A 22,680-nucleotide genomic window follows, 5' to 3' on the forward strand; every position below is an offset into this window, starting at 1 on the left:
TTAAATCACCCTGTGGTGATTTTGGGGGCAACCCAGGTCTAACTACAGTCTGGGGGATGGAGAGACTGAGGGCAGTCCCACAGGGAAGGAGCTGGGGGTGCAGGTCAGTGGGAGGCTGGACATGAGCTGGCAATGTGCTTGTAGCCCACAAAGCCAACCCTTCTCCTGGGCTGCAGCAAAAGCAGCATGGCCAGCAGGCTGAGGGAGGGGATTCTGCCCCTCTGCTCTCCTGAGACCCCACCTGGCAGGCTACAAAAATACTCAGAGCAGCTCTGCCACAGAGACAGGCTGAGAGAGACAGGATTGTTCAGCCTGGGGAAGAGAAGGCTCTGGGAAGAACTTATTGTAGATTCAGACTAGATATAAGGAAGAAATTTAAATGAGAGTGGTGAGCCACTGAAACAGGGTGCCCCAGGAAGCTGTGGAAGCTGCATCCTGGCAGTGTTCAAGGCCAGTTTGGATGGGGCTTTGAGCAATCTGGTTTAGGGAAGGTGGCCCTGCCCATGGGAGGGGTTGGAAAGAGATGGTCTTTAAAGGTTCCTTCCAATCTGAACCATTCTATCATTCAATGGAAAGTTTCCAGGAGCAGACATTTTGCCTGAGTAGGTTGGTACCTTTTTGTTGTTTGAGCTCAGCTGTGTACCCAGACCCCCTTTTCTTACAGAGCTATGACAACTTGGAGGGAAGAGCTGTTGTTTATTGTCTGCTCACAGAGCTGTAGAGTTGCAGTTATACAAATGCAGGGATTTCTCTGGCTCTCAGTGCATTGAATGGATACTAATTCCACTTCTGACTGCTTACCACAGCTCTGAGCTGAATAAAAGGGATCACTACCAGGAGGTAGACAAGAGAACTGTGTTAGCTTAAAAGCAGCACCAGCAGCAATCATCTACCTGTATGGAGTCTGGCTCAAACATACAGAAAAAAGGATGAAACAGGGAAAGAGATGAGAAGATATGGAAAAAGGGAGTGTCTGTCAGTCCTTTGGAAGAGAAGTAGAAATGCTGCAGGTGGAGGTAAATAGGGAGAACACTGACTGCAAGAGTGTTTAGCTTTCTGGTAAAAAAAAATCCTACAGCTACAATATCGAGTTCCAGGATTTACTGACTTTTAAATATTTTTTCTACAACTGCCAGAAGTCCCAGAAAACCTAGTTAGACAGCTGAGAGCTTTTGCCTGCACTGAGGTAAATGTAACCCTGGAAAAACTGGAGTCTAAAGCAGAGATTAATTTACTGCCCTCAGTCATTAGCATGACTCATCACAGCAACCTTAGCTGCTGCCCAGAGATAGAATTGGGTTTTTTCTTTTAATGAAACATGGGGATGTTAAAAGAAACAGGACAATAGGAAGGCTGGAATGCAATAGTCCAGAAATGAGAGAGCAAGATGAACCAAACATTAACACTTTGCAATTGGGCACATGACTGCCTGAAGGAACAAGCCATGCAGGAAAAATGAGGTAAGAAACAGAGGTAGGAGAGAAAGTCAGCAGAGCTTGCAAAATAAATTCACACTGAGTTTATCTGGACCTGTTGCTGTTTCATGAGGCTCTATTAAAATCCAGCTGAGAGCAGAGGCAATTGAGAACTCTCTCCAAAAACTCAGGGATCAAAGTCAGATTTCCAGTAGACAAATACCCAAAGCATGCCAACTGAGTTAATTTGAAAGGTGATTGCTTGTCTTGTTCCAGAAAAGTGAATAAATTAATGGACTTTGAGATTCCACTGCCAAAATGCTCACTGAATAGACTGAGACAACTGTTGAGTCATTTGTGCTGCCATTGACCTTTTTGCAGACTTTATTCTCTGTGCCTATTAATCCACCTTCTAAAAAAAAAAATCACAATATTATATTCTAAAGAGTTCTTGGTTTTTTTGAAAATCATCATTATTTAGTCAGCAAAAAGCAAGCAATCTATAACTTGTTTCATTTTTTAGACTTTGCTCAAAGCAGAATTGCTTTTTTATTATTATTGCAGCATTTGATATTGCTGCTTGCCTTAAGGAATGGATACAAGATCCATCTCCTGGGGTTTCTAGGAAAAGCTTTCAAAATAAATAATAAATAGCAACTGATTTTCAACCAATCAATGGTGAGGAAAAGAAGGATGATAAAAGTACAATGCTAAGTTGTGCATCTGCCATAAATTATTGAAATTAAAGACAAAGATAGTAAAGTATTCAACTTTTTGCAGCAATTTGGCTGCACTCATATTTTATCATTTGCTGTAACAGAGGTCAAATTTTCCAGTTGCATAATGTCAGAGAGTATAGCAACGGATTACACAAGCAAAAATGTTTAATTGCTGTCATGTACACATGAAAATAAAAAATTAGACTACTCTTTCATTCAAATCATGAGACTGATTCAAATTTACCAATCATTAACATTAATTGACTGTGATTCAAATCAAAGAGCAACAGCTGCATCCTGTTTTCTAGGCTTTGGGGAGGGTGATGTTTTTGAAAATAATAAATTTGCATTCACACAGTTCTTATTTTTAAACATCAGAAGGAATCAGTCAAAACTGTGGACCACTGTGCAAGCTGTGCTTCCTTTTTATAAGTATTGTGTCAGTGGCAATATGATAACAGCAGTCACAGAGCACTGTGACACTGTGAGACCAGCACATTAGCAGTGACAGGACAGTGCTTTCTTTTAGAAGGAATAATTACAGGTTCACATGAGCTGATAGCCCCAAGTAGGCTGCACAACACAAAGAACTGGGCACAGGCTCTAAGGGATGCTAAACCTCAAGAGCTGGCACACTAATCTCAGGAAAACTTTTGATGACCAGCACATGTGAAAGCTTAACTTTGAATTCCAGGAAGCTTGACTCAGCCCTTCCTTCTTCTAGGATGGATAAATGGGGAGGTTCATGCAGCTCACCACACAGGTATCTTTGAAGCAGAACATTAAAAACCTGGTGGCTGATCTATCTACAGCAGATACTTCAGATTTTACAGCAATCCCTAAAAGCAGAACTTTACTCAAATATACCTGCAGAAAGAATTTTCCTTCCACCTATGGTGTTGTGCAGAATTTTCCACCCAGCCAATTTCCACGGTGGATGAAATGGTCCCTTAATATACTGAGACTCCAGGAGGAATTACTTCAGGTCACGGTATATTTTTCCCTGATTAGTTTCCTCCAAATGCACTTGGACTACAGAAATGCAGAGGAATACAGGAATCACTGCCAGCTCAGTCCATTGTCTCACTCTCTTCTGACAAAGGTCAGTGCTGAATACTTCAAGAATGATTTTGACAGACAGCTTTTGAGGGCACATTCACCCATAAAAACACATGATTATTTTTCCATCAACAGCCAGTAATATCCTGAAACCCTCTGCCTTTCATAACTCTACCTAATTGGAAGACAAACAACATCTGTTTTTTTATTTAATAAATCTAATCTTTAGTAAAAATAATAATAATACTAAAACAACCTGCTGCTCTCTTGGTGTCTTGATTTTCAGTGGCAATTAGTTCCACATGCTAATTATGCAGTGCAATACAGATTTATATGACTTCAACTAGTTTTGCATTTCTTGCCTTGCAATTCTTATAAATAACTTCTTGGATTACAGCAAAAAAAAATCTGCTTTACATTCTGAAAAATAGTGCATATTTGTATGCACCCCTGGAATTCCTCTAGCATTCACAAACTTTTTTTTTTTTTTTTTTTTTACACTTCTCTTAATAAAGAAAGCTTTCCACAGCTCAGCCTAACTATTCTCTAAACATCTTCTCATTCTCTTGTCACCTTGCTGAAATACAGGGCAGGCAGAAATAAACACAAGAATTCAAGGAGGAAATAATGAGATTTATTTTTGGCATTTTAACACCTGAATAATGTTTCACCTCAGATGTGGAAGAATGGGATATGAACTCCCTAAAATTGTTTATGTGAGAGATGCTCATGGACATTGAGCTACACCTGAGGTAACTTTACCTGGCAGAACAAGATCCCACATGGGATCCAAACACCCCCAGAACCAGGGTGAATCCTTGGGGTGGGGGCCCCTTCTGAGCCCCCTGCCACTGTACACACCCATGCAGAAACTGCAGTAAGTATTGGCCAAGAAACACTCCTGCCCTGCTTAGGCATATGTTTGCCTGACTTGGACACCTTCTACTCAATGAATGGCTTGCTCTAAGCAGAATAAAGAAAACAACATTTACTGAACTGCCTCTTAGAATGCATGGGATCCTCAAACTGGGGAGCACCATTATAAACATGTTCACTGCTGTTTCAGAACTCTCTGTGATTCAGATCATCAATATCTGTTTCAACAGACGTCCCAGGATAAGGCACACCAGTGACAGCACTTTTAAAACTGAATTTGATTTAAAAGACTAGTAGAAATATTCAAGTACTGCTTTTTCCTTTTAGGAAAAAATACACATATATGTATTCATCCATATATGTATGTGTAGTAATTTGTAGAACAAAGGTTTTATGTTCCTTTTTTAAATTGTGACACATAGGTAAATAATATGATCTGATTAAATATTTTAATGCAGTTTATTTCTGTTAAAGGAAGAGTAGAGGCTACTCCACCTCTGCAGCACTGTTCAAAGTTGCCTAAAGAAGTGCAGGATCCTGAAGTGGGTGCAGAAATAAGCTCCTAGGTGCAAAACACCCCTCCTCACTCCTGCTGCTGGTGCTACATTCTCCCTGTCCCACTCACTAACCCAATGTAATCTTTACAAAGTATTATCTCAATTCAGAGCATTATCCCACTCTCAGGAGTTTCTTTTCCAGTTTGTGCCACAGGGCAGAAATGATGCTCAGAAATGCAGTGATGTAAATCATCTTGCTCAAGTGTCCTGCAGGCACCCAAACAAATTCAAACTCGGCTGCCTCACAGCAAAGCCAGCAGTCGGTGGCCACTCACATCATTTACACTTTCACCACAACCTTCCCCATCCTCACACACCACCAAAACTACCCAGAAAACTAGAAATTGTGAGTAACAGCTTCTACTTGTCCCTGTTCTCCATACCACCTCACCTTGACAGCAAAGCACACAGGCACATGAACAAACAATAAGAAGATGCATTTTATATTCCAGAGCACAAAATGAAACAGCTCTGTGACAGCACAAGGCAGTTTTTAACTCTCCTAAATTAGCATCTCAATCAATAAGCAGGGAGCTGCCATGCACTGCAAAATAGAAAAGCAGATTGACAACATGCAACAGAAGCAATCTTAGAAGTTCACAGAAATAGGATATTTCTTAAAAGTGTGGTTTCTCTCACACACACAGTGCATACATGCAAGTGATTTTATTTCTTCCCTTCCCCCAGTGCAACTTTAAAGTAAAAACATTAATTAGGAAAAAAATGAGACCCTCTGATGGATGACAACATTGTAAATTTAGAACAAAGGCTGACAGAAATAACCTATTCCACTTGGCAATTACAGCACTTAACTATCGTGCAGTGTTGCTGCTACAGACACCTGTGAAATCTCAGAGCCGAGATGCAATTCCCAGCAGGGAGGACTGCAGATTCAGCAGACTAAGCAAAAGCCTGCTAGCCTGCAACTCCTAAATCTGCATCTGAGTGGGAATTGCTGGGTGATGCTGGACAAAAATTTGTCTTACTTCCAGCTTTCTCATCTGCAGTCTGGGTGAAGGAAACTGTAGGGATTACAGCAGGGTTGGTAAAACATTTTGGAGACGTTAGGAATTGACACAAAACATCAGGTTTAATATCATGGCAAATGATGTTAAACATTAGGCTTGTGGATCATAGAAATGTAGAAGGGCATTCAAAGTTAAGGGGTTTACAGGATTTTCCCTAGTTTTCTATTTGATGTGCAGTCTCTGCATTAAATACAGTAAGGGTGCCTTACAGAAAAGCGAGCAGTTTTAACATGGTTGCCTGCTGTAATAACCTTTTTTATTATTAATATGAGCTTTGAGGAGAGATTAAATAAAAGAGTCACATATTTGATTTTCTTGCATTACAAGCACCTAGCTCAAATCACCACTCAGGATTTCCAGTATGAGGCAGTTTGTGCTTTGCAGAGATAAGAATTTAAAAAAAAAAAAATAAAAAAAAGAAGAGAAAAAAGAAAATGGAAATATTTCTGTTAAGTTCTAATTATTTTTCTCCCTGCAAACAACAAATCCACAAATGCCTCACATTTTCTGAAGCCAACTTCCCCTCCTGACTGCTTGCCTGTTCTTTATCATCCCCTCATAGACACCTCCGCCCTCCCCCCGACTCCTCTGGAGCAGTATTGACGGTGCACATTGATTCTCTCTGCAGATATAATAGTTCTTTCACTGCTGCTGCTTATAATTATAGCAATGTGTGTCACTCAGTAATAAGACATTCAATTATTCTTGGCCCCGTGAAGTGTAACCCTTCAACTCACGAGACCAAAATCGAGGAGCATCAGCCCCCCCAAACATTATTCTGTTCTGGTTTTCTTCTTTTTTTTTTTTTTTGCAACTTTGCCTTGCAATTCCGATCCTCAGTGGCCACTTGAAACTGCAGGAGTTTCAGTGCAAGGAATTGGCTGCCAAGCTAACACAATCAGTCCCCTCAGCAAAGACCAAAAAAAAAAAAAAAAAACCTCTTTTCCCCATTAAATACATTTCCATCCCTCTGCATCATAACAGTGCCAGCTAATTTTAAAGCAACAAAGTTGTCCCAGAGTTTGACATGAAATGGGGGGGACAAATTAACAATGACGTAACAGCATTGGCAAGAGAGAATTTTAAAAGCGATATGAACAATCTTTAATCTTTTATCGACAGATTTCCTCCAGGAGACTTCTTTCTGAAAGGCAAAAATCACTGCGCCGTCCCTGCTAAAATCTCTTAAAATAAAAAGAATTAACTGAAGCTTACCTGTACTGGAATGTCATATTTGTAATTTTTATCTTTATTTCCTCTCCGTGGCGAATTTCTCCAGTCATTTCAAAGAGTTTGTTAGCCATTTTCTCATAAACTTTGGCATTCCTTTTAGTTTGTTTCAGCTCATCAAAAAATTCTTCCCAAACCAGCATTAAACCTCTCATTTCTGCATCAGTCCAGTTTCTGGCCCTCCTGTGTTTCTCAGTCTGAGAAGAGACAATGTAACTGGGAATTTCTGCTGCAGCCATTGCTGACTGACCTAAAAGGGTTTTAAAAGAGGACACTTAATATAGATTGAGTTTTTAGTTTAGGTTTTTTGTAGTGCAAGACATGCATATGTGGATAAAGAATTTGAATGACAACAGAACATATGAAACCTTTTTGCAACAGCTTGAAGCTTGAGTGCACAAAATGGGGCCTACATCTGACAGGCAGGAATTTAGTTAAAAGCTTTTAAACAGAGAAACGTCATTTTGATGTCACGTTTCCATAGCAACAGAGCAACTGCATAAGCTACAACAACAAAAACCTTTTAACTGAAAGCCAAAGAATCAGGACAAAGTTGACAGGCCATCAATATTAAAGCTTTTAAACACTTTAGGTTTAACAAAAAAAAAAAGATCTATGCAGCCTTTGAGAAGCTACTTTTAAGTTTCTTCTTCTTTTTTAGCTTTCCCTTACCTTTTAGGCAGACAATCTGCTAGCAGGGGGTCATGGTCGCCTGAACGAGCTTTTAAGTTGTGCCTTGACAGACTCTCTAGGAGGCTGCAAGGACTGAGGCCATGTACACAAAAAAAAAAAAAAAAAAAGCTTTTTTTTTTTTGCAAAGATATTCTGCAAAAAGAATCAGCCAGCTTTATGAAAACTATACATCTCTAAGCTAATAAATGTTTAAGCAGGCAGGCTCATTAAAAAGGAGCCAGCATCTGGGCTTTAGAACATGCAAAAAATAGTATTTAAGTGTTTATATAGAGAGAAATATATACAAAATTTCAATATAAAGCCACTTTTTTTCCCCCCCCCGAGATGTTTTGCTGCTGATAAGCACACACTGCAGTCCTGTCAGTATGAATTTGCCTTTGTAGGTATGTATTACTGTATGTGTATTTTGTATTCCTGGTAATTTAGATGCTATTTATGCAGCCTGTGTTCTGCCTTAGGACTGCAGCAGAAGCATTTCACCTGCTTTATGGGCAACCTAAAAGGATTATTCAACGAGTTAAAAAAAGGCTGCGAGATGCTTAGAACTGTGAATAAATTGCTTTGCTGTAAAACAAGCATTTTGAGCTGTTTTTTATATAGGGCTAAATTGTGCCAGCAGTAATATCAGAGAAGCAGGGCAAATTCATTGTATTAAACACTGCAATGCAAGCAGTGGGCCAAATCCTGCCCCACTTACACTCCTGCAGTCTGACAATAATCTTCCACAAAAGAGTGAGATGCAGGAACTGCATTAATTCCAGGTTACCACCAGCTAAATAGAAAGATGTTCATTTCCTACAGACCCAATAGAATTGTGTTATGTAAAATATAAATAAATAATCCACGGACCTTCCTTATTATTATTTTTGTGTTTCAGCATATAACAGCAATAACGACCTCACTGCAGGGCATTTCCTGAAGATTAATGGCAGGCAGGGGTTAATGGCCCGAGGCTCACCCAGTCAGTCGTTAATCCCCAGGAAATGTTCCGTGCCTCAATCCTTAATGCTTAAGTATCCTATAAATTGTAAGTCTTCTCATAACCACATCCTTGATCTTAACAATAGTTAAAAAATGCAGAGCTTGGTTTGCATCCTGGAGATGGCAAAGAGAGCACATAATGTTCCTCAAAGGTACACCAGTGACATTCGTGGGACCATTGCCTTCTTTCTATTTTATTTATTCTACTGCATATTACAAAAGGCACAACAGCATACCACAGAACAAGGTGGGGGTATGAGGGGGTAGAATTACATGTTCTTTACACAGGAACTTCCACTGATCCAACCCTGAACATGTCTCTGTCAGAAATATACCTGCTGAGTCACTGCCTTCCTAAGGGAAAAAATGAAAAGGAGAGAAATACAGAAAAAATCCCCTAGCTTCCAAATAACTGCTTTTAACTACTAATATGACAGCCTAGCAACTATTACCTTTAAAAATGTGTAAATAGCAGCATATGTTGTGATTATGATCTTGCATGGTCTGTCTCTTGGGTGGCCAGCTGGGAGACGTCACATGATCAGGGGACAGATGGTGGTCAGAAGAGGATCAGCTGATGACACATTCATTTTATTAATTTATTGTTTTGTTTTGAAATCCCTGTCACTTAACCTTGGGCTTCAGACAGCTCTTTTAATAAAATCCAACCAACCTCGGCTGCCTGTGGTCACAGCCACTGCTGGGCATCACCAGGTTAAGGAAGCAAGGCAGACTCCAAGAGGAAAACACCACGGCTTTGGGTCTGGTTTGGAACTAACACACGCTGCTGTAAAGCCAGGCTTGCTGTTCAACCTTTAATCATCCATTAGAGGCTTGTTTTTCTCCCTCAGAATTTAAACCACCTATGTTGTGAAAATGCTGATTAACACCACGGAAACCCATAGCATGACACACACTACTTGTCAAAACCCAGAGGTATGTGTGGTCTCTGCTTTGAGGATATTTTTAATCCAGTTTCAAGTACAACAACGAGGACAGGGTGGGTGAAAACCTTTCCAGCTGCACCAACTTTTTTCTGCCATAGTCCACAACTTTTCCTTCCCCTCTCCATGCACATGTGCCTGGCATATGTGTGGCTGCTCCTCGTGCTCCACACTGGCCCCCAGACCCCAAGATCCTGCAGAAGGGGGGCAATTGTTCCCCTGTGAAATCCACATCTCAACTTTTCTAGATGCTGTTTCCTATTAGGGTACTTGACAGATTGATATAGTGGTATAGTGCTATTTAACATCTGTTAAATAAAAGAAATGCTTTCTAATAATACCTCCCTTATTCCCCTCCTCTCAGCACCTGAAGGGGATCTAAGTTTCAAGGACTCAGGTTCTACCCCCTCCTCCTTTAAAAAATCGTTGATAATAATTATGGAGACCCCACATTGCCTCCTCTGCCTTGCCAAAGCCCATGTGCCAAGAGGTTGACAAAGTGACTGTTTTCCTATGTGGGTCTGAAAGCAAGAGGAGTTTTTTTATCCCCAAATAATTCCTGCAGTCTTTGCCAGAGCCAGGGGAGGGAAAATACACAGCTCCAGGCTGTGCCTCTGCTGATGTTCTGCAGATCTGAGCAGTCCCTAGACATCATTAAGGGCTTGTCCTGGTCTCTGAGCCCTGGAGCTGTTTGTCCTGGACAAACAGCTAAGACAGGACCAGCAAACCTTTTAGGGGAAGTGCAGCTCTGTGTCAGCAAGAGCAGTGCCTGCCCAGGAGGAGGGCACTGGGAGAAGCTCTGTTAGCAGCTGCTTCTTGCCCCTCTCCAGCTAGAGGCCAGTCAAGATTTGTCACCTCCCTCAAAGACTGGCTGGTCAGCAAACCCAGAATAACTGCTGGCACGGCAAGCTGCAGCTCTGCCAGACTGAAGGCACTGACACCCCTCCTGCTCTCCCCTCCAACACCTGATGGCAGAGTCCTCCAGCACCAGCTTCCTCCAAATCAAGGACCAACCTGGCACCAAGCACCACACAAGCAAGTGAAGCTGCAACTGTTCTCATCAATAAAATAAGGATATCGAAGTCTGGGAAACCACTGACATACAAAACTGAGGTACTGAGTACACCTTTGTACGTTACTTCTCTCTATAGGGCAAAATTGTTCTCCTCCACTCTCCTGCTCACCCGTGTCCCTCCTCTGATGGGCACTGCTGTGACAAGTTCAGAAGATATTCTTGTGAACACCTCACTGTGCTGGAGTATCTCACTTGTGCCTTTCCTTTCAATGCACACCAGCTCAGAGGAACATGAATTTAAAGATCTTCTTGCAAATCTGTTCTTCATATCATCTGTCTAAACACCCTACCTTTTTTGCAATCATTATATATCAGCTTGAATAACAGCTCTCACAGCTGTTCCACCTTTCACGGTGATCTCTAAAGATAACAAACCTCAAAGAGGGTAGAAGGGTTTATAATTTGCAGCTGTGGATCTAATGAAGTTCCCCTATAAATGCTGCCCTCACAGAGTGTAGACAGCTCCATTAATCCTTACATATCTGTTGACTAAACCTCAGGTGATCTGTGCTAACTGATTGTGTATACAGCCTTCAGCTTTGCAAGGGTGGGCTAATGCATGCCAAATAACACTTCCTTTAGCCAAGGTTTAGGGAATGGTGTTTTCCCATGTGCCTGTAGGGGAATAACGGCTCCAGTCACTCAAGCACCAGAGCCCAGCCCTCAAACTGAGCCATTACACCCTGATTACAGCAGAGCATGTCCCATCCTGCTGAGGGGGACTGTGGTAGAAGTCAGGCAGAAACTTCTGTGCAAATCAGAATTTATTCCACTAGGACACAAGAGATTTCTCCAACTTCTCCTAAATGTACTTCTGTGTCTGAAATCCCCACGGGAGCTGCCTACAGGGATGCTGACACACAGGTCACTGCCTATAGGGATTTTTAGAAATGGAAGAACATTAGCTTTGGTTCAGGAGAGTCTTGATGCCAATTGGCAGCAAACACCAGTGACACCAGGAGCAGGAGTTTCCTGCTGAAGGAGCGTCACCCCTCAAACACATAGGTCCAAATCTACAACACATGGGTACCTCAGTAGACTATTAAAAAAAAAAAAGAAATAAGTTTTTTTATTTTTAAAAAATAAAACAAAAACAAACAAATAAAACCCACCAATCAACCGAAGCTGCTTTCACCCTTTGTGTTTGGGGCAAGCTGTTAAAAGCAAGGCTGTCCAAAGCAAAGGCTGGTCACTGCTCTTTGCAATCCTGTGGTCTGGCCCACCAGGAGCTTAACACACATGGGTAATAACAAATCTCGGAGCTGGATAGTAACACATGCAGAGCATGTGCTCATTCTCTGGGAATTTCAGTGCAGACACACCTTGATAACTGCTTAAAAGGGTGCGGGACTGTGTATGTGTTTGTCTGAAAGCGTTTGGAGTTTGCATTGCAGGGGGATACTATTTTGTAAGTCCAAAAAGGCTGCATGTGTTGGGAGGCTGCCTCCTGCCCCATATTTTGCTACCCACTGGGCTAGAAGGACCCCTCTCTAAAGTCGTACAGAGAATTATGGGTTTAGTATCTCTGACTATTGCCTACTGCAAATTGCAAAGATGATTAAATGCAATGCCAGTACAGGCAGGCTGGGGAATGAGGCAGTGGAGAGCAACAGCTGTGAAAAAGGACCTGGGAGTCCTGGCCAATGGCAAAAGCTGGATATGGGTCAGCAAAGCCCTGGCAGACAGGAGAGACATCCAGGTCCTGGGGTGCATCCTTGTGGATCCCTTCCAACTCAGGATCCTCTGTGATACTGTGATCCTCTGTGAGAGAAGAAATACTCTGTGAAATACTCTGTGGGAGAGGAAATATTCTTCCAATACTTCTGAGAAGCTTGGCCAGAGAAGATAGGCTGGGACAGATGATCAGGAGGAGAAGCTGCTTTTTTTTCTCCTCCATGAAACCAACAATGAAGCTGCTGTGCTCAGGAGGAGCTGGGAACAAGGAGCTCACCCAGAGGTAGGGAAGCACCCTGCAGGCAGTGGTGCCTGGCTCAGGAACTCCAGCAAGGTCTCTGCACTGTGCAGTCTGCCAGTGTGCTTGGCTGATGGGGTCATGGGGGTTTGTAAAGGCTCAGAAGTGACAGAAAACCGCAGGGCTGTGAACACAAAGCCATCAGATCAATGTCGTGGAGCACAGACACAGCTCGTGCATCCTGCTGCCTGTGAGGGAAATTTAACAATACAGCAGCAAAGGAAACCCAGAGGTATCCAAACTGCAGGAGGGTCTATTACAAATACAAAATAAAATATTATTCAGGCTGAGGAAAAACAGTAGCTATCTCGAGATACATAAAAAAGGTCAGTCCCTTTCCTCAGAGGGCCTGCAACTTAATTGGGACATGCCACAAGGGAAACAAACAGGAGAGACCAGAAGGGACAAGTGACAGCAACACATCACTGAGCAAAGACCATTGCATGGTTGGCTAGCTTTTATATGCATCTAAAATAAATAACACCTGCACAGAATTCTGCCAGCAGAAATGGGTGCTGTGGAGGAGGCTGGATGAAGGGAAGGCTGACGTGGCTGGCATGGGGCAGAGAAGATTTTGACAACACTTAGAACAAAGCCAAGAAAAATAAAGGTTTCCACCCAAAAGCCCTGCCACAGGGCTGCCTGAGTGGCAGGTCTCCCTGATGGTGGAGCAGGGCACTGGGCAGCCCAGGAGGACTGTGTTCTGGGAAGGTGCAGGTGAGCTGCAGGAAGCTGGAGTGGGTTTTTTATTTCATTTTGCAAGAAACGTCCTGCTTAAATTTCACTGCATTCAGAACATTTCCCAAAAGCGTTTTGATCTTGCTGAACTGGCAGATTCTGACCAAAAATATCTCCTTTGCCTATTTTAGTAGTAACCATGGAAGCCAGCTTTGCACCGACATTCAGTTGGAGAGAGGGTGGCGAGAGACAGCGAGGTGAATACAGACAAGCTGGGAAATGAGGCTTCAGCAGTTTTTGTGGTCAGATCAGGAAGCATTAGCAGGCAAAGGGGAGAACTGGAATTACATGGGGCTTTAGAAGAAGGAGCTCAGGGACTGCAGGGAACCTAGAGAATTCACTGTTTGGAGAAACCAGGTACAGACTGGTATGTTCATAATATTAGATTAAAAATTACAATACTGAGATTTTTTTTTAATTACTTTTTTTTTTTTTTTAAAGTTTTACTGAAACACAGACACTTGTTTTACAGACCCTAGTTTAGCATATTGGAGACGGGAAAAAAAAATTCCCTTACGTCCAGAAGGTACAAGTAATCACTGCTCAAAAGTCTGGCACTTACAATATTATGCAGGCAGGATGCCAAACTAGATGGACTTTGAGTAACACATGTTCCTAAATTTTCAAGCATACAGTGAAAGACTGGCCATATTATTAAAAATTTAGTTATATAATATTGAAAACAAAGTACATCCGTTCTACATGTGTCATACTCCCAGTTTATAACAACAAGAGAATTTCCTAGATTTCCTTACTCTTACAAAATAATTTGCAGGTCCTTTAGCATATGGAACAACTCTGCAGAATGTAGTATCAGACATACTCCTTTTCTGGCAAGCAAGCAAACAAATCATATTACAATGAAAATCGCTCAGTTCCCAATGAATGGTTTCCCAAATCCCACTTGAAAAAAATAATTTTGGCCCTGCTTACTTACTGGGGTTAGTCAATAAGTCCTCCTGCCTGGTTTGGTTTTTAGCACATTTGAGCAAATTACATGCTGAAAAGTGTCTAATTCATTAAAAACTGCTGCTACAGTGCTATGCAAATATTGCTCTTCCAGAAGCAAATTCCTCTGAGAACCTGTCCTAAACACTTTGCTTTAGACAAACCGCGAGTTAATCCAGTTTGGATTTGAGATATATCACAAAAGAAGAAAAATAATCCCTGTCGTGCGCAAGTGTGCCTTGTGCCGAGTGCCGTTCCCATGACTCAGCAGGGCAGGAGGAGAAAGCCGTGTCACGAACACAGCGCTGAGGCAGCTGCTCCATCGGCTGCGGCTGCTGCTGCTGCTGCTCACAGCATCGCCTGCCCCGGCTGGACCGAGCGCTGCCGGTGTCAGCCCGAGCTCGCTGCAGCGTGGGAGGCAGTGCTGCTCACATAAAGGCTGGAGGAGGTGATCGATGATCGATCCTCCAGCGAGGGGCCAGCCCCGGCCCGGGCAGGGAGGGAGCCGAGCGCCGGGAGCGCAGCGCTCCGGCCCGGCAGGTTCGGGAGTGCGCGGGGCTCCGGCCTAGCGGGTTCGGGGGCTCAGCGCTCCGGCCCGGCGGGTTCGGGGGCTCAGCGCTCCGGCCCGGCGGGTTCGGGAGCTCAGCGCTCCGGCCCAGGGGGTTCGGGAGCTCAGCGCTCCGGCCCGGCGGGTTCGGGGGCTCAGCGCTCCGGCCCAGGGGGTTCGGGGGCGAGCGGCAGCGCTGCCTTCCGCAAGCGGCTTGCAGCTCGCTGCTCTTCCCGAAGAAGAGCGTGTGGGCCCTTTTCCAGCCAGCCCAGAGGAGCTGCAGTGCAGGTTGCTGGCAATCCGCTGCCTGAAGCCCGGCCTCGCTGCTCACAGCCTGCTACTGGCTTGGCAGCCGGCTGCATCCACCTCCAGCTGTGCGCATCCCCTCACTGCCTGTCCCTGACTCCCTGCCAGGGCTGGCAATGGACGTGGGAAGGCTGGAGCAGCCCCTTGCCATCCTGCCCTCAGGCCACAGCCACGCTCCAGGTGAGCTCCCGGGAACACCTTGCACCATGGGATTAGCTCCTGCTGCTCTGCAGTTTAATCACCTGCAGGTTCTCAAAATAAAAAGCATTAAAATCTAAAGATGTCTGCCAAATGGACAAAGTCAGAAAAGCTCCTGCCTATCTTGCGTTTCTGCTTGGGGACCCAAGCCTACCCCCAGCTGCAGCCCTTTTCCCTAAAAAGGTTCATTCAGCTCTCCAGCCCCTCAGAGGAAAATTTAAAGATTTTTAAAAAAATATTTCAGATAAAATATTTAGGGCACTGGAGATTTTCATATCAGTTCATAAAAGATTTAAATACTAAAATGCAAATGGTGTTTTGGGTATTACTGCAAAGCAGCCTCAGGAATGGAAATTCAAGAAAAGTGTTGCAACCTACAAAGTTCAGACAGTACTTTTAAAAGTATCCTTAAAAGCCTGTCCCATCTGAGAGCTGCCAAAAACATAAGATCAAATTCACCAGCACCCTCATGCTGAGATATAAAACAAGCATATCTGCTTCAGTGGTTGCTGATGGAAGCTGAGACCTTAAGAGGCAGATGCCATTTCTGGGATAGGCTGACAGCATCACCCTTCCCACAGCACCCATGTCCTGACACTGGAAGCATACACATCTTCTGAGTGAACTACACTTTATTCCCAATGCCATGCTCAAACTCTTTCAGGGGAGTTAAGTTTCTCTGAGAGTTATTGATGGGGCCCATGAAGCCCTCTGTGGTCTGTGTTTGCAAATCCTTGCCCCAAAAGCATGACTTCTGCCTTTGTGCAGATGATCCACACAAATTCTTCAGCTACCACAACGCTGGGTAGCATCTCCAAGACAAAGACAGGATTGGGAACTTTAGCATCAACTCTCAGCTCTTGTGATAGGCAGAAGGAGAGTCCATCTCAATGTAGAAAGGTTTATTGCAATATGCATGTCTAACATTGCCCATTTTAACACACAGGTGTGCAGTATTTGGGGTCCTGTGATCCTGATGCCTTCAGAGGCTGCCTAGAACAGAGGCTAGATGGTGTTAAAGGAATAAAACAGGTATTTATAAAAGGCCTTCAAAGGGTACACCTTGGGCAGTACAAGAGCTGGGCTGTGGCTCCATCCAGTATAGACTCTGAGTCAGGAGTTTTCACACTTTTATAAGGTTTGGTCCATTTATGTATTGGGGTTAATTGTCCAATAACAGATGCAGGTTATGAAGTGCCATCCTCCCAGATTGCTCTCCTCAATTCACTGTTGTTTATATTTTTTGGACCTGAAGCTGCAGTGGTGTCGTTGGATCTTGGGCTGGAAAAGGATTGTTTTGTCTGACTGAACTGTGAGGAGAACCTGCTAACACTTTGTATGAAGTTCAGAGTTATATACTAATGCAGTACACAATCTGGAAATATGAAAGCTAAAGCTTAAGGCATCAATCCCTTTTGGTTAAAGGATAGAGTCTTGATCCCTGGTCATCCCAGTGACAGCCAGGAGGGATCATCCACCCCTCTCACCTCCAAGTGTGCCCCTCCAGCCAGGACCCAACATCTCCCCTCGCTGCTTTCACCATAAGCCTGCACTGCAATTGCTGTAACATTCCTCATTGACTCCTGGCTTCTCCCAGCTGTTTTCCCCTCACATCGGCTCTCTGCTGTTCATCACACACTACTCTGCTCCAATCACTCTCCACCCACCAGGGTTCGGTTTATATTCCAGCCTTAGCATGCCACTCTGATCCATTGTTCTGGCTAAAACTAAACCAAGGAGTGTGTCCTTGCTTACTCTCGTGGCTGCAGGGCAATGCTGCCAGCAAACCCATCAGCCAAGGACACATTTCCCAGCTGGCACAGGAGCATTCTGGCCTGAGGAAGCCCATCTGCCTCCTTTCATAAGTTCTCCTGAACTAATGCACACCCAAAAAACACATTTGGATGCAAACTTCTCTAGATTCAAGACCAGCTATCCAGTACCATCAGTGATTTTAAAGTCCTGCCTGGTGCTTTTCATTCAAGGTGTCATTCAGTGTTGTAGCCCAGAGGATGTGCCCCAAGTGTAGGTCTGTGCAGGGAAAACAGCATCATTTGCTTGGCTATAAATACCCAGTGCAATGGGGTTATTCACAGAATCATAGGCTATTTCAATTGGGAAAGGATCCATCAGGATCTTCAACTCCCTGCTATTCACAGGACTACAAAAACTGAACCATATAACCAAAACCATTATTTAGACACTCCTTGAACTGAGCCAGGCTTAGTGCCATGACCACCTTCCCAGGAGCCTGTTCAGTGACTGACCACCCTCTCAGTGAAGAATCCCTTTCTAATGTCCAATCTGAACTTCCCCTGAAGCAGACGTGGATGCAAGCAAAGCTAAGACTACACCAAAAGGAGTGACAGTGTACCGGCCATCATCCATTTCTCAGCTGAGTCAATTATGCAATCAAAAGGATTAATTTAAGTTATGGATTATCTGGCCTCAGTTCACCTGTGGCAAATTAGCAAGCACTCAAATGACTTCTTTTTGGCAGAAAAACTGCCTTCAGTAAGTCAGCAAAACTTTTTCTGAAGAGTAACAAAACTGAAGAGCTTTGGACCAGATTTTCAGTACTGGAGAGCTGAACCTGTTTCCAGCTGAGCCTCATAGTGGGGGACCAGGCATATACAGCTTAAGTAAGAAACCTAGCTGGGATGTTTGGAGGGGTAAGTGCAGACCTGAAGTGTATAGAACCTAAAACCACCCAGATGCAGGAGACACACAGCGTGAAGATGCAAGTACAGACAAGCTGTCTGAAGGGAATCCGTGGCAGATGTGAATAGCACCAGGGAATTCTAATTTTGTTTCATCCGTGAACATTCACTTGACAGATTTCTGCACAGCCAGAAGGATCCCCACGTTCTTAGCAAGTCTTCAGTTGCTCAGAAGGTTGGGATTCTTTTGTTATAAAATGCAGCTTTAATGACTTAAGGACAAGGGACCTAAACAAAGAAACAAGGAACCACCATCTGATTGCAGAGAAACAAGACTAAACAATTTACAGAAAATCAAACCAGTTCACAGCACAGTGTCTCATTCTCCTTTAGTGGCCAATGTTTTCCATTCTCTGTGCAAACAGGAGGACACAGTGTGTTTCCCAGGGGAGGCACTCTTGTGCAACTGCTATTAGAGACAATTGGCCAACTCCAAAAGACTTAAAAAGTCAGCCCTATTCTCCTCCCACCTCACTCCACTTATTGTAAAAACTACTTGGACAGGCTTTAGCTCCTCTTTTGCTGTGGTTTTAAAAGAGTTCAACAGCCTGATCCACAAACCTTGCCAAGCAAGGGCAGAAAAAGTACAACTGCCTCTTGTCAGCATCTCACCAGCTGTGCAGATGAAAATATTCCCCACGCTGACTTTCATGCCCAGTAGCAATATCCCAGTGGCTGAAGCCACTCCAGCAGACCAAAAATGCATCACAGGCAGCAGTCTAAAACATTCAGGGCTCGTGTCATGTTTTTCTCCATCTGCAGCTTCTTTCCTCTCTGCACACTGCACTTCATGATAACTGGACAGGCAGATTATATTAAAGCTCATGCCTACTCTGTCAAATGATTTCTCATCAAGTCTCAGCAGGAACTAATTGAAGATTAAACTAATCATTCCTTGAGGCCTCTTCTGGAGTGTTTTATCACTTTTTGCGAATCCATTAAGGAGAACTTAAGTGAAGTGCTGATCTGGCAGGACCACTGAGCACACAAGCTGGAGTGACTGGACAACCCAACACACATGTGAGAAATGAGGGCTTCAGACATTCTCTATAAATGAGAGAAGACCAACCATTATCCATTTCTTTGGCTGTAAAAACAGCCTAGCAAAATGGTGATAAATGTTTTCCAAAATAACATCCTGCCTTCCTGAAAACAAAGGAGCAAGTCTGACAAGAGCTGCTTGACGTTACAGGAAATATCCCTGTGGAATTCTCTGATCTTCTCTGCCTGAAATCTGGAGAATACCCCAAGCAGCCACCAATTACCAGCCAGTGCAGCTTGTGTTGATCCCTGCTTTAACCTGCTTCCACAATAGCCAAATTCTTCCATCAGCAGATCTGTAGCTGCATCCCTGACCTCTGATCCGGCCAGTGCCTCTCTGGGCATTGTACACAGCTATCAGATAACAGCAATTGACATCCAGCCTTCCTCCAGCCTCGGGGTGAAAGCCATAACCACTGGGGCATGGCAGACCCCCAGATGAAAAACTTAGTGTACTTTTTCTGCAGTGCCTGCCTTCTGCAGGGTTAAAGGAGTCATTTATCCAGACATGAAAGCTGAAAGAAAGGTCCAAAAAGCTTTTTTTTTGTTGTTGTTGTTTTGAAGCAAAAGAAAACACCCCTTGGAATGGCAGAACCAGACACTTCACTCAGTAATAAAATTCATGGTACCAAAAGCAGGATCAGACTTACACTTACTAGTGTTTGGTTTGAAAAAAATACACATTTTGAAGCCTCTTCTACTGTAAAAGCAGAAGAAAACCCTGAATACTGGTCACCAGAACTATCAGGATTATTTTGAGAGTATTGTATACATCTCATTACTGTAAATGTTTTAGAAATATTTTTGTGCAATATTCTATTCTGCCTCTCCCTATGTTTTTTTTATCTTACAAGTGAGAACTCCTTAGGGCAGGCACAACATACAAGTTCCTATCTAAGCATTTAAAATACTACAGGCAGTGTGAGTTCTGGAATCAGCCAAAGTTTCTGGAATCATTCTCACTTTTAAGATAATTTAGATGCCTCTCAATACTTTCAAAGTGCTCCAATGTGAGAAAGCAAGATCAGCTTTGGTTTAGATTATTAACATAATATGATTGCAGTGCACTCAGAAATGGTAAAAAAATCAACTGTCTTTCATTCCCAATTGCTCAATTCAGTCTGAAACCACAGCAGAACTGTAAGCAAATCTTGTGAATAAGGTTTTCATTTGAACTTGACAGAGAGCCAACATCTGTGTTGCTATTTATTTACACACATATAAATACACACAGTTTTCATACTTACAGATATACACATGCACATTATTTTACCTGGTTGCTTTCTAACAATAGCTATTCCTATGTAAGTCTTGGAAGAGGAGAAGAAAGAACAGCTGAAGAAAGAGCAGACATGGCTCACCACAGAGCTCAGGGAAAGGTCTCTACAGGCACATTAAACCTCACAAAGTGGAAGAGCATCATATTTTCCCTCCAAACACTCAGAAATGCATTTCATATCCTTACAGACTGCACCATCTCAGGACAAAACCAAGACTACTAAAAATCAAAACCATGCCACAAGTTGTTTTTCTGTGTTCTGTAGTGTTACATAAGCATCACCAAGAAAGAAATTATTTTGCCTGTCTTTAAAACAATATTCTCATCAGGGAATTCTGCAGGTAAAAGCTTGGGGAAATAATAAGTCCAGTATGGACCTGCAAGAAGGCCTGTCCCCCATGAGGCACAAATAGTTGTTGGACTCTTAAAACTGTGAAGAAAAAGGTCAACACATTTTAAAATACACCTCTTCATCCTCCTGGCTAAAGTCTCTGAACTGATCCATCCCCAGAGCACCCTCAGAGCCTTCCTTCCATCAGAAGGAACCAAATGTTTCAAGGACAAAGCCTGGCCAAAACTCAGGTGAGTGATCACAGAGAGCAGGCTCACATCAAGGGCTCCTCTGCCCAGGAGGCACCAACCTGCTGTGTGAAGTGGCTCCCCACAAGGGACTGAAACAGTGACCAGCTTGGCCTCCTCTGGATGAAGAGAAGACAGCACAGCACCTTCAACACACTCACAAGCTGCAGCCCTGAACCCCTTGGCTCCATTCCCTTCCCCAGCTTTTCGGAGGAGCAGAAGGAAAGCACAGGCTCAACCCACAAACCTGCACTTTTATAACTGTAAGAACTTTATGGTGTGGAAGAAAAGCTTCAGTACCTGCTGTCCTAGGAACAGAAGATCCTCCATGAGCCTTAAAGTCACCGCAGGACTCCTCACAGCAGATCACAGACCCAGAGCAGGGCTTCACATCTGGGGAGAGAGAGTTTGGCAGGACAAGGCTCCATGTGGGGAGGGGACTGAGGGGACATTTCCTACCAACCCAGAGGGTCAGCCACACTCTGCCAGGGCTATCTTGAAAAGGTCTGGAGAGGTGGGTTTGGTTTAGTTTTCAAACTCTAGCCTTTCAAACTGCACCAACAAAGGCCTTCCCCATGCCCCAGTCCCATCATAAGTAACCTGAATCAGCCCATAAGCCTTCACAAACTCACACCTGTGTCCTGAAAGCTGCTCACTTGGAGCCTAAAGAATATGACAGACACTTCATCTGCACATCTCACCACTGCCAGCCTAAGATGTCTCTTTAAAGTCATTCCAGTCTCACTAAGGGCACCAGCAGGTTTAATTTTTCCTGACTTTTTTCATCTGCCCCACTTCTCCATTAGGAAGTTAACACTCACTGCTGTCCTTCAGAGGTTCACAAATCTTTCTTTAACATATGGTGGGTCCTGAAGATGCTGTAGTTGCTATTTTACACAAGGAGAAGGCAGAGTCAAGCAAAGGGGGGAACTTCTAAACCTTCTAAATGACTGTGGAACTGAAGTAATTTTCAAAAGAGAATTGGACACTCCAGAGCTGAAGTTAACCTTGCACATCCTTCAGTCACATCTCACAATGAAACACCCTCAACTCACTTCAGGCAAGGTCCTCAAAGCCACAGGGGGACCTGAAGAATATCACAACAGGAAATTCCAAGTCTAAAGTGCAGAGCTAAGTGAGCCATGACTTCTCCCCTCCTCCAACCCAACATTCCATAAGAATCAACTTTTTCACCAAAAGAAGATTTTTGGGTACCTCAAGTTTCCTTTCCTCCGTGCTGAGACCCAGACATTGCGGCCAAGCTGAACCTCTCAGCACTGATGCCTGTGAAGCCCCCTCGGGTCTGGGGAGTCCTGGGCACAGCCAGCTCTCCTCAGCTGGCTCTGGGCTCGGAGTGAGGGAGCAGTGACTCGAGTTCCATTTAAGGTGTGGCTGGGGCAAGAGGGTGTGCCTGGGGTGGCACCCAAACAGCGCCCGCTGCCAGGGCAAGGTGGTTGCAGCCTCTCCCTGTGGATAGAGGCACTGGGTTTGGACTCTGCCTCCAGGGCTGGTTTTGATTTTTATCCAGAGATGTTTTAATGCAAATTATATAGTAAGCAGCCTTTGGAATGCTGCCAGATACCTGCTCCCCACCTCCCTTAGGTAGGCAACAGTCAGGCCCCCACTTGCTTCTCTCTGGGTCTGCAAATCCTTCTCTGCACCATGGCACAACTTCAAGAGGAGGGGCTGAGAGGTTGCCTACAGCCTGGGAAGGGACAGGTGGATTTGAATATCCCCTGGGAGAAGGAGGACCCAAACCCAAGTTTGACCACTTC

The 22,680-nt window shown here is 43.8% G+C and overlaps 1 protein-coding gene across 5 annotated transcripts in view; it reads right to left on the reverse strand.

Moving 5' to 3' along the window:
• MSANTD1 (Myb/SANT DNA binding domain containing 1) overlaps positions 1–22,680 on the reverse strand; it is a 57,199-nt gene that overhangs the window by 12,857 nt on the left and 21,662 nt on the right. For 2 of the 5 annotated variants that reach the window (XM_030238732.2, XM_018924517.3), the window contains exon 2: positions 6,870–7,134. In XM_030238732.2, the coding sequence (XP_030094592.1) occupies positions 6,870–7,123 (254 nt within the window). In that variant the 5' untranslated portion in view covers positions 7,124–7,134. Of the gene's footprint in view, positions 1–6,869; positions 7,135–7,556; positions 7,650–21,205; positions 21,299–22,120; positions 22,283–22,680 lie in introns of those variants that run through there. The other 3 variants (XM_030238731.2, XM_018924523.3, XM_050973258.1) reach the window with 3 other exon arrangements.

Source organism: Serinus canaria, chromosome 4 (assembly GCF_022539315.1).
Source record: "Serinus canaria isolate serCan28SL12 chromosome 4, serCan2020, whole genome shotgun sequence".
Taxonomy (NCBI): Eukaryota; Metazoa; Chordata; class Aves; order Passeriformes; family Fringillidae; genus Serinus; species Serinus canaria.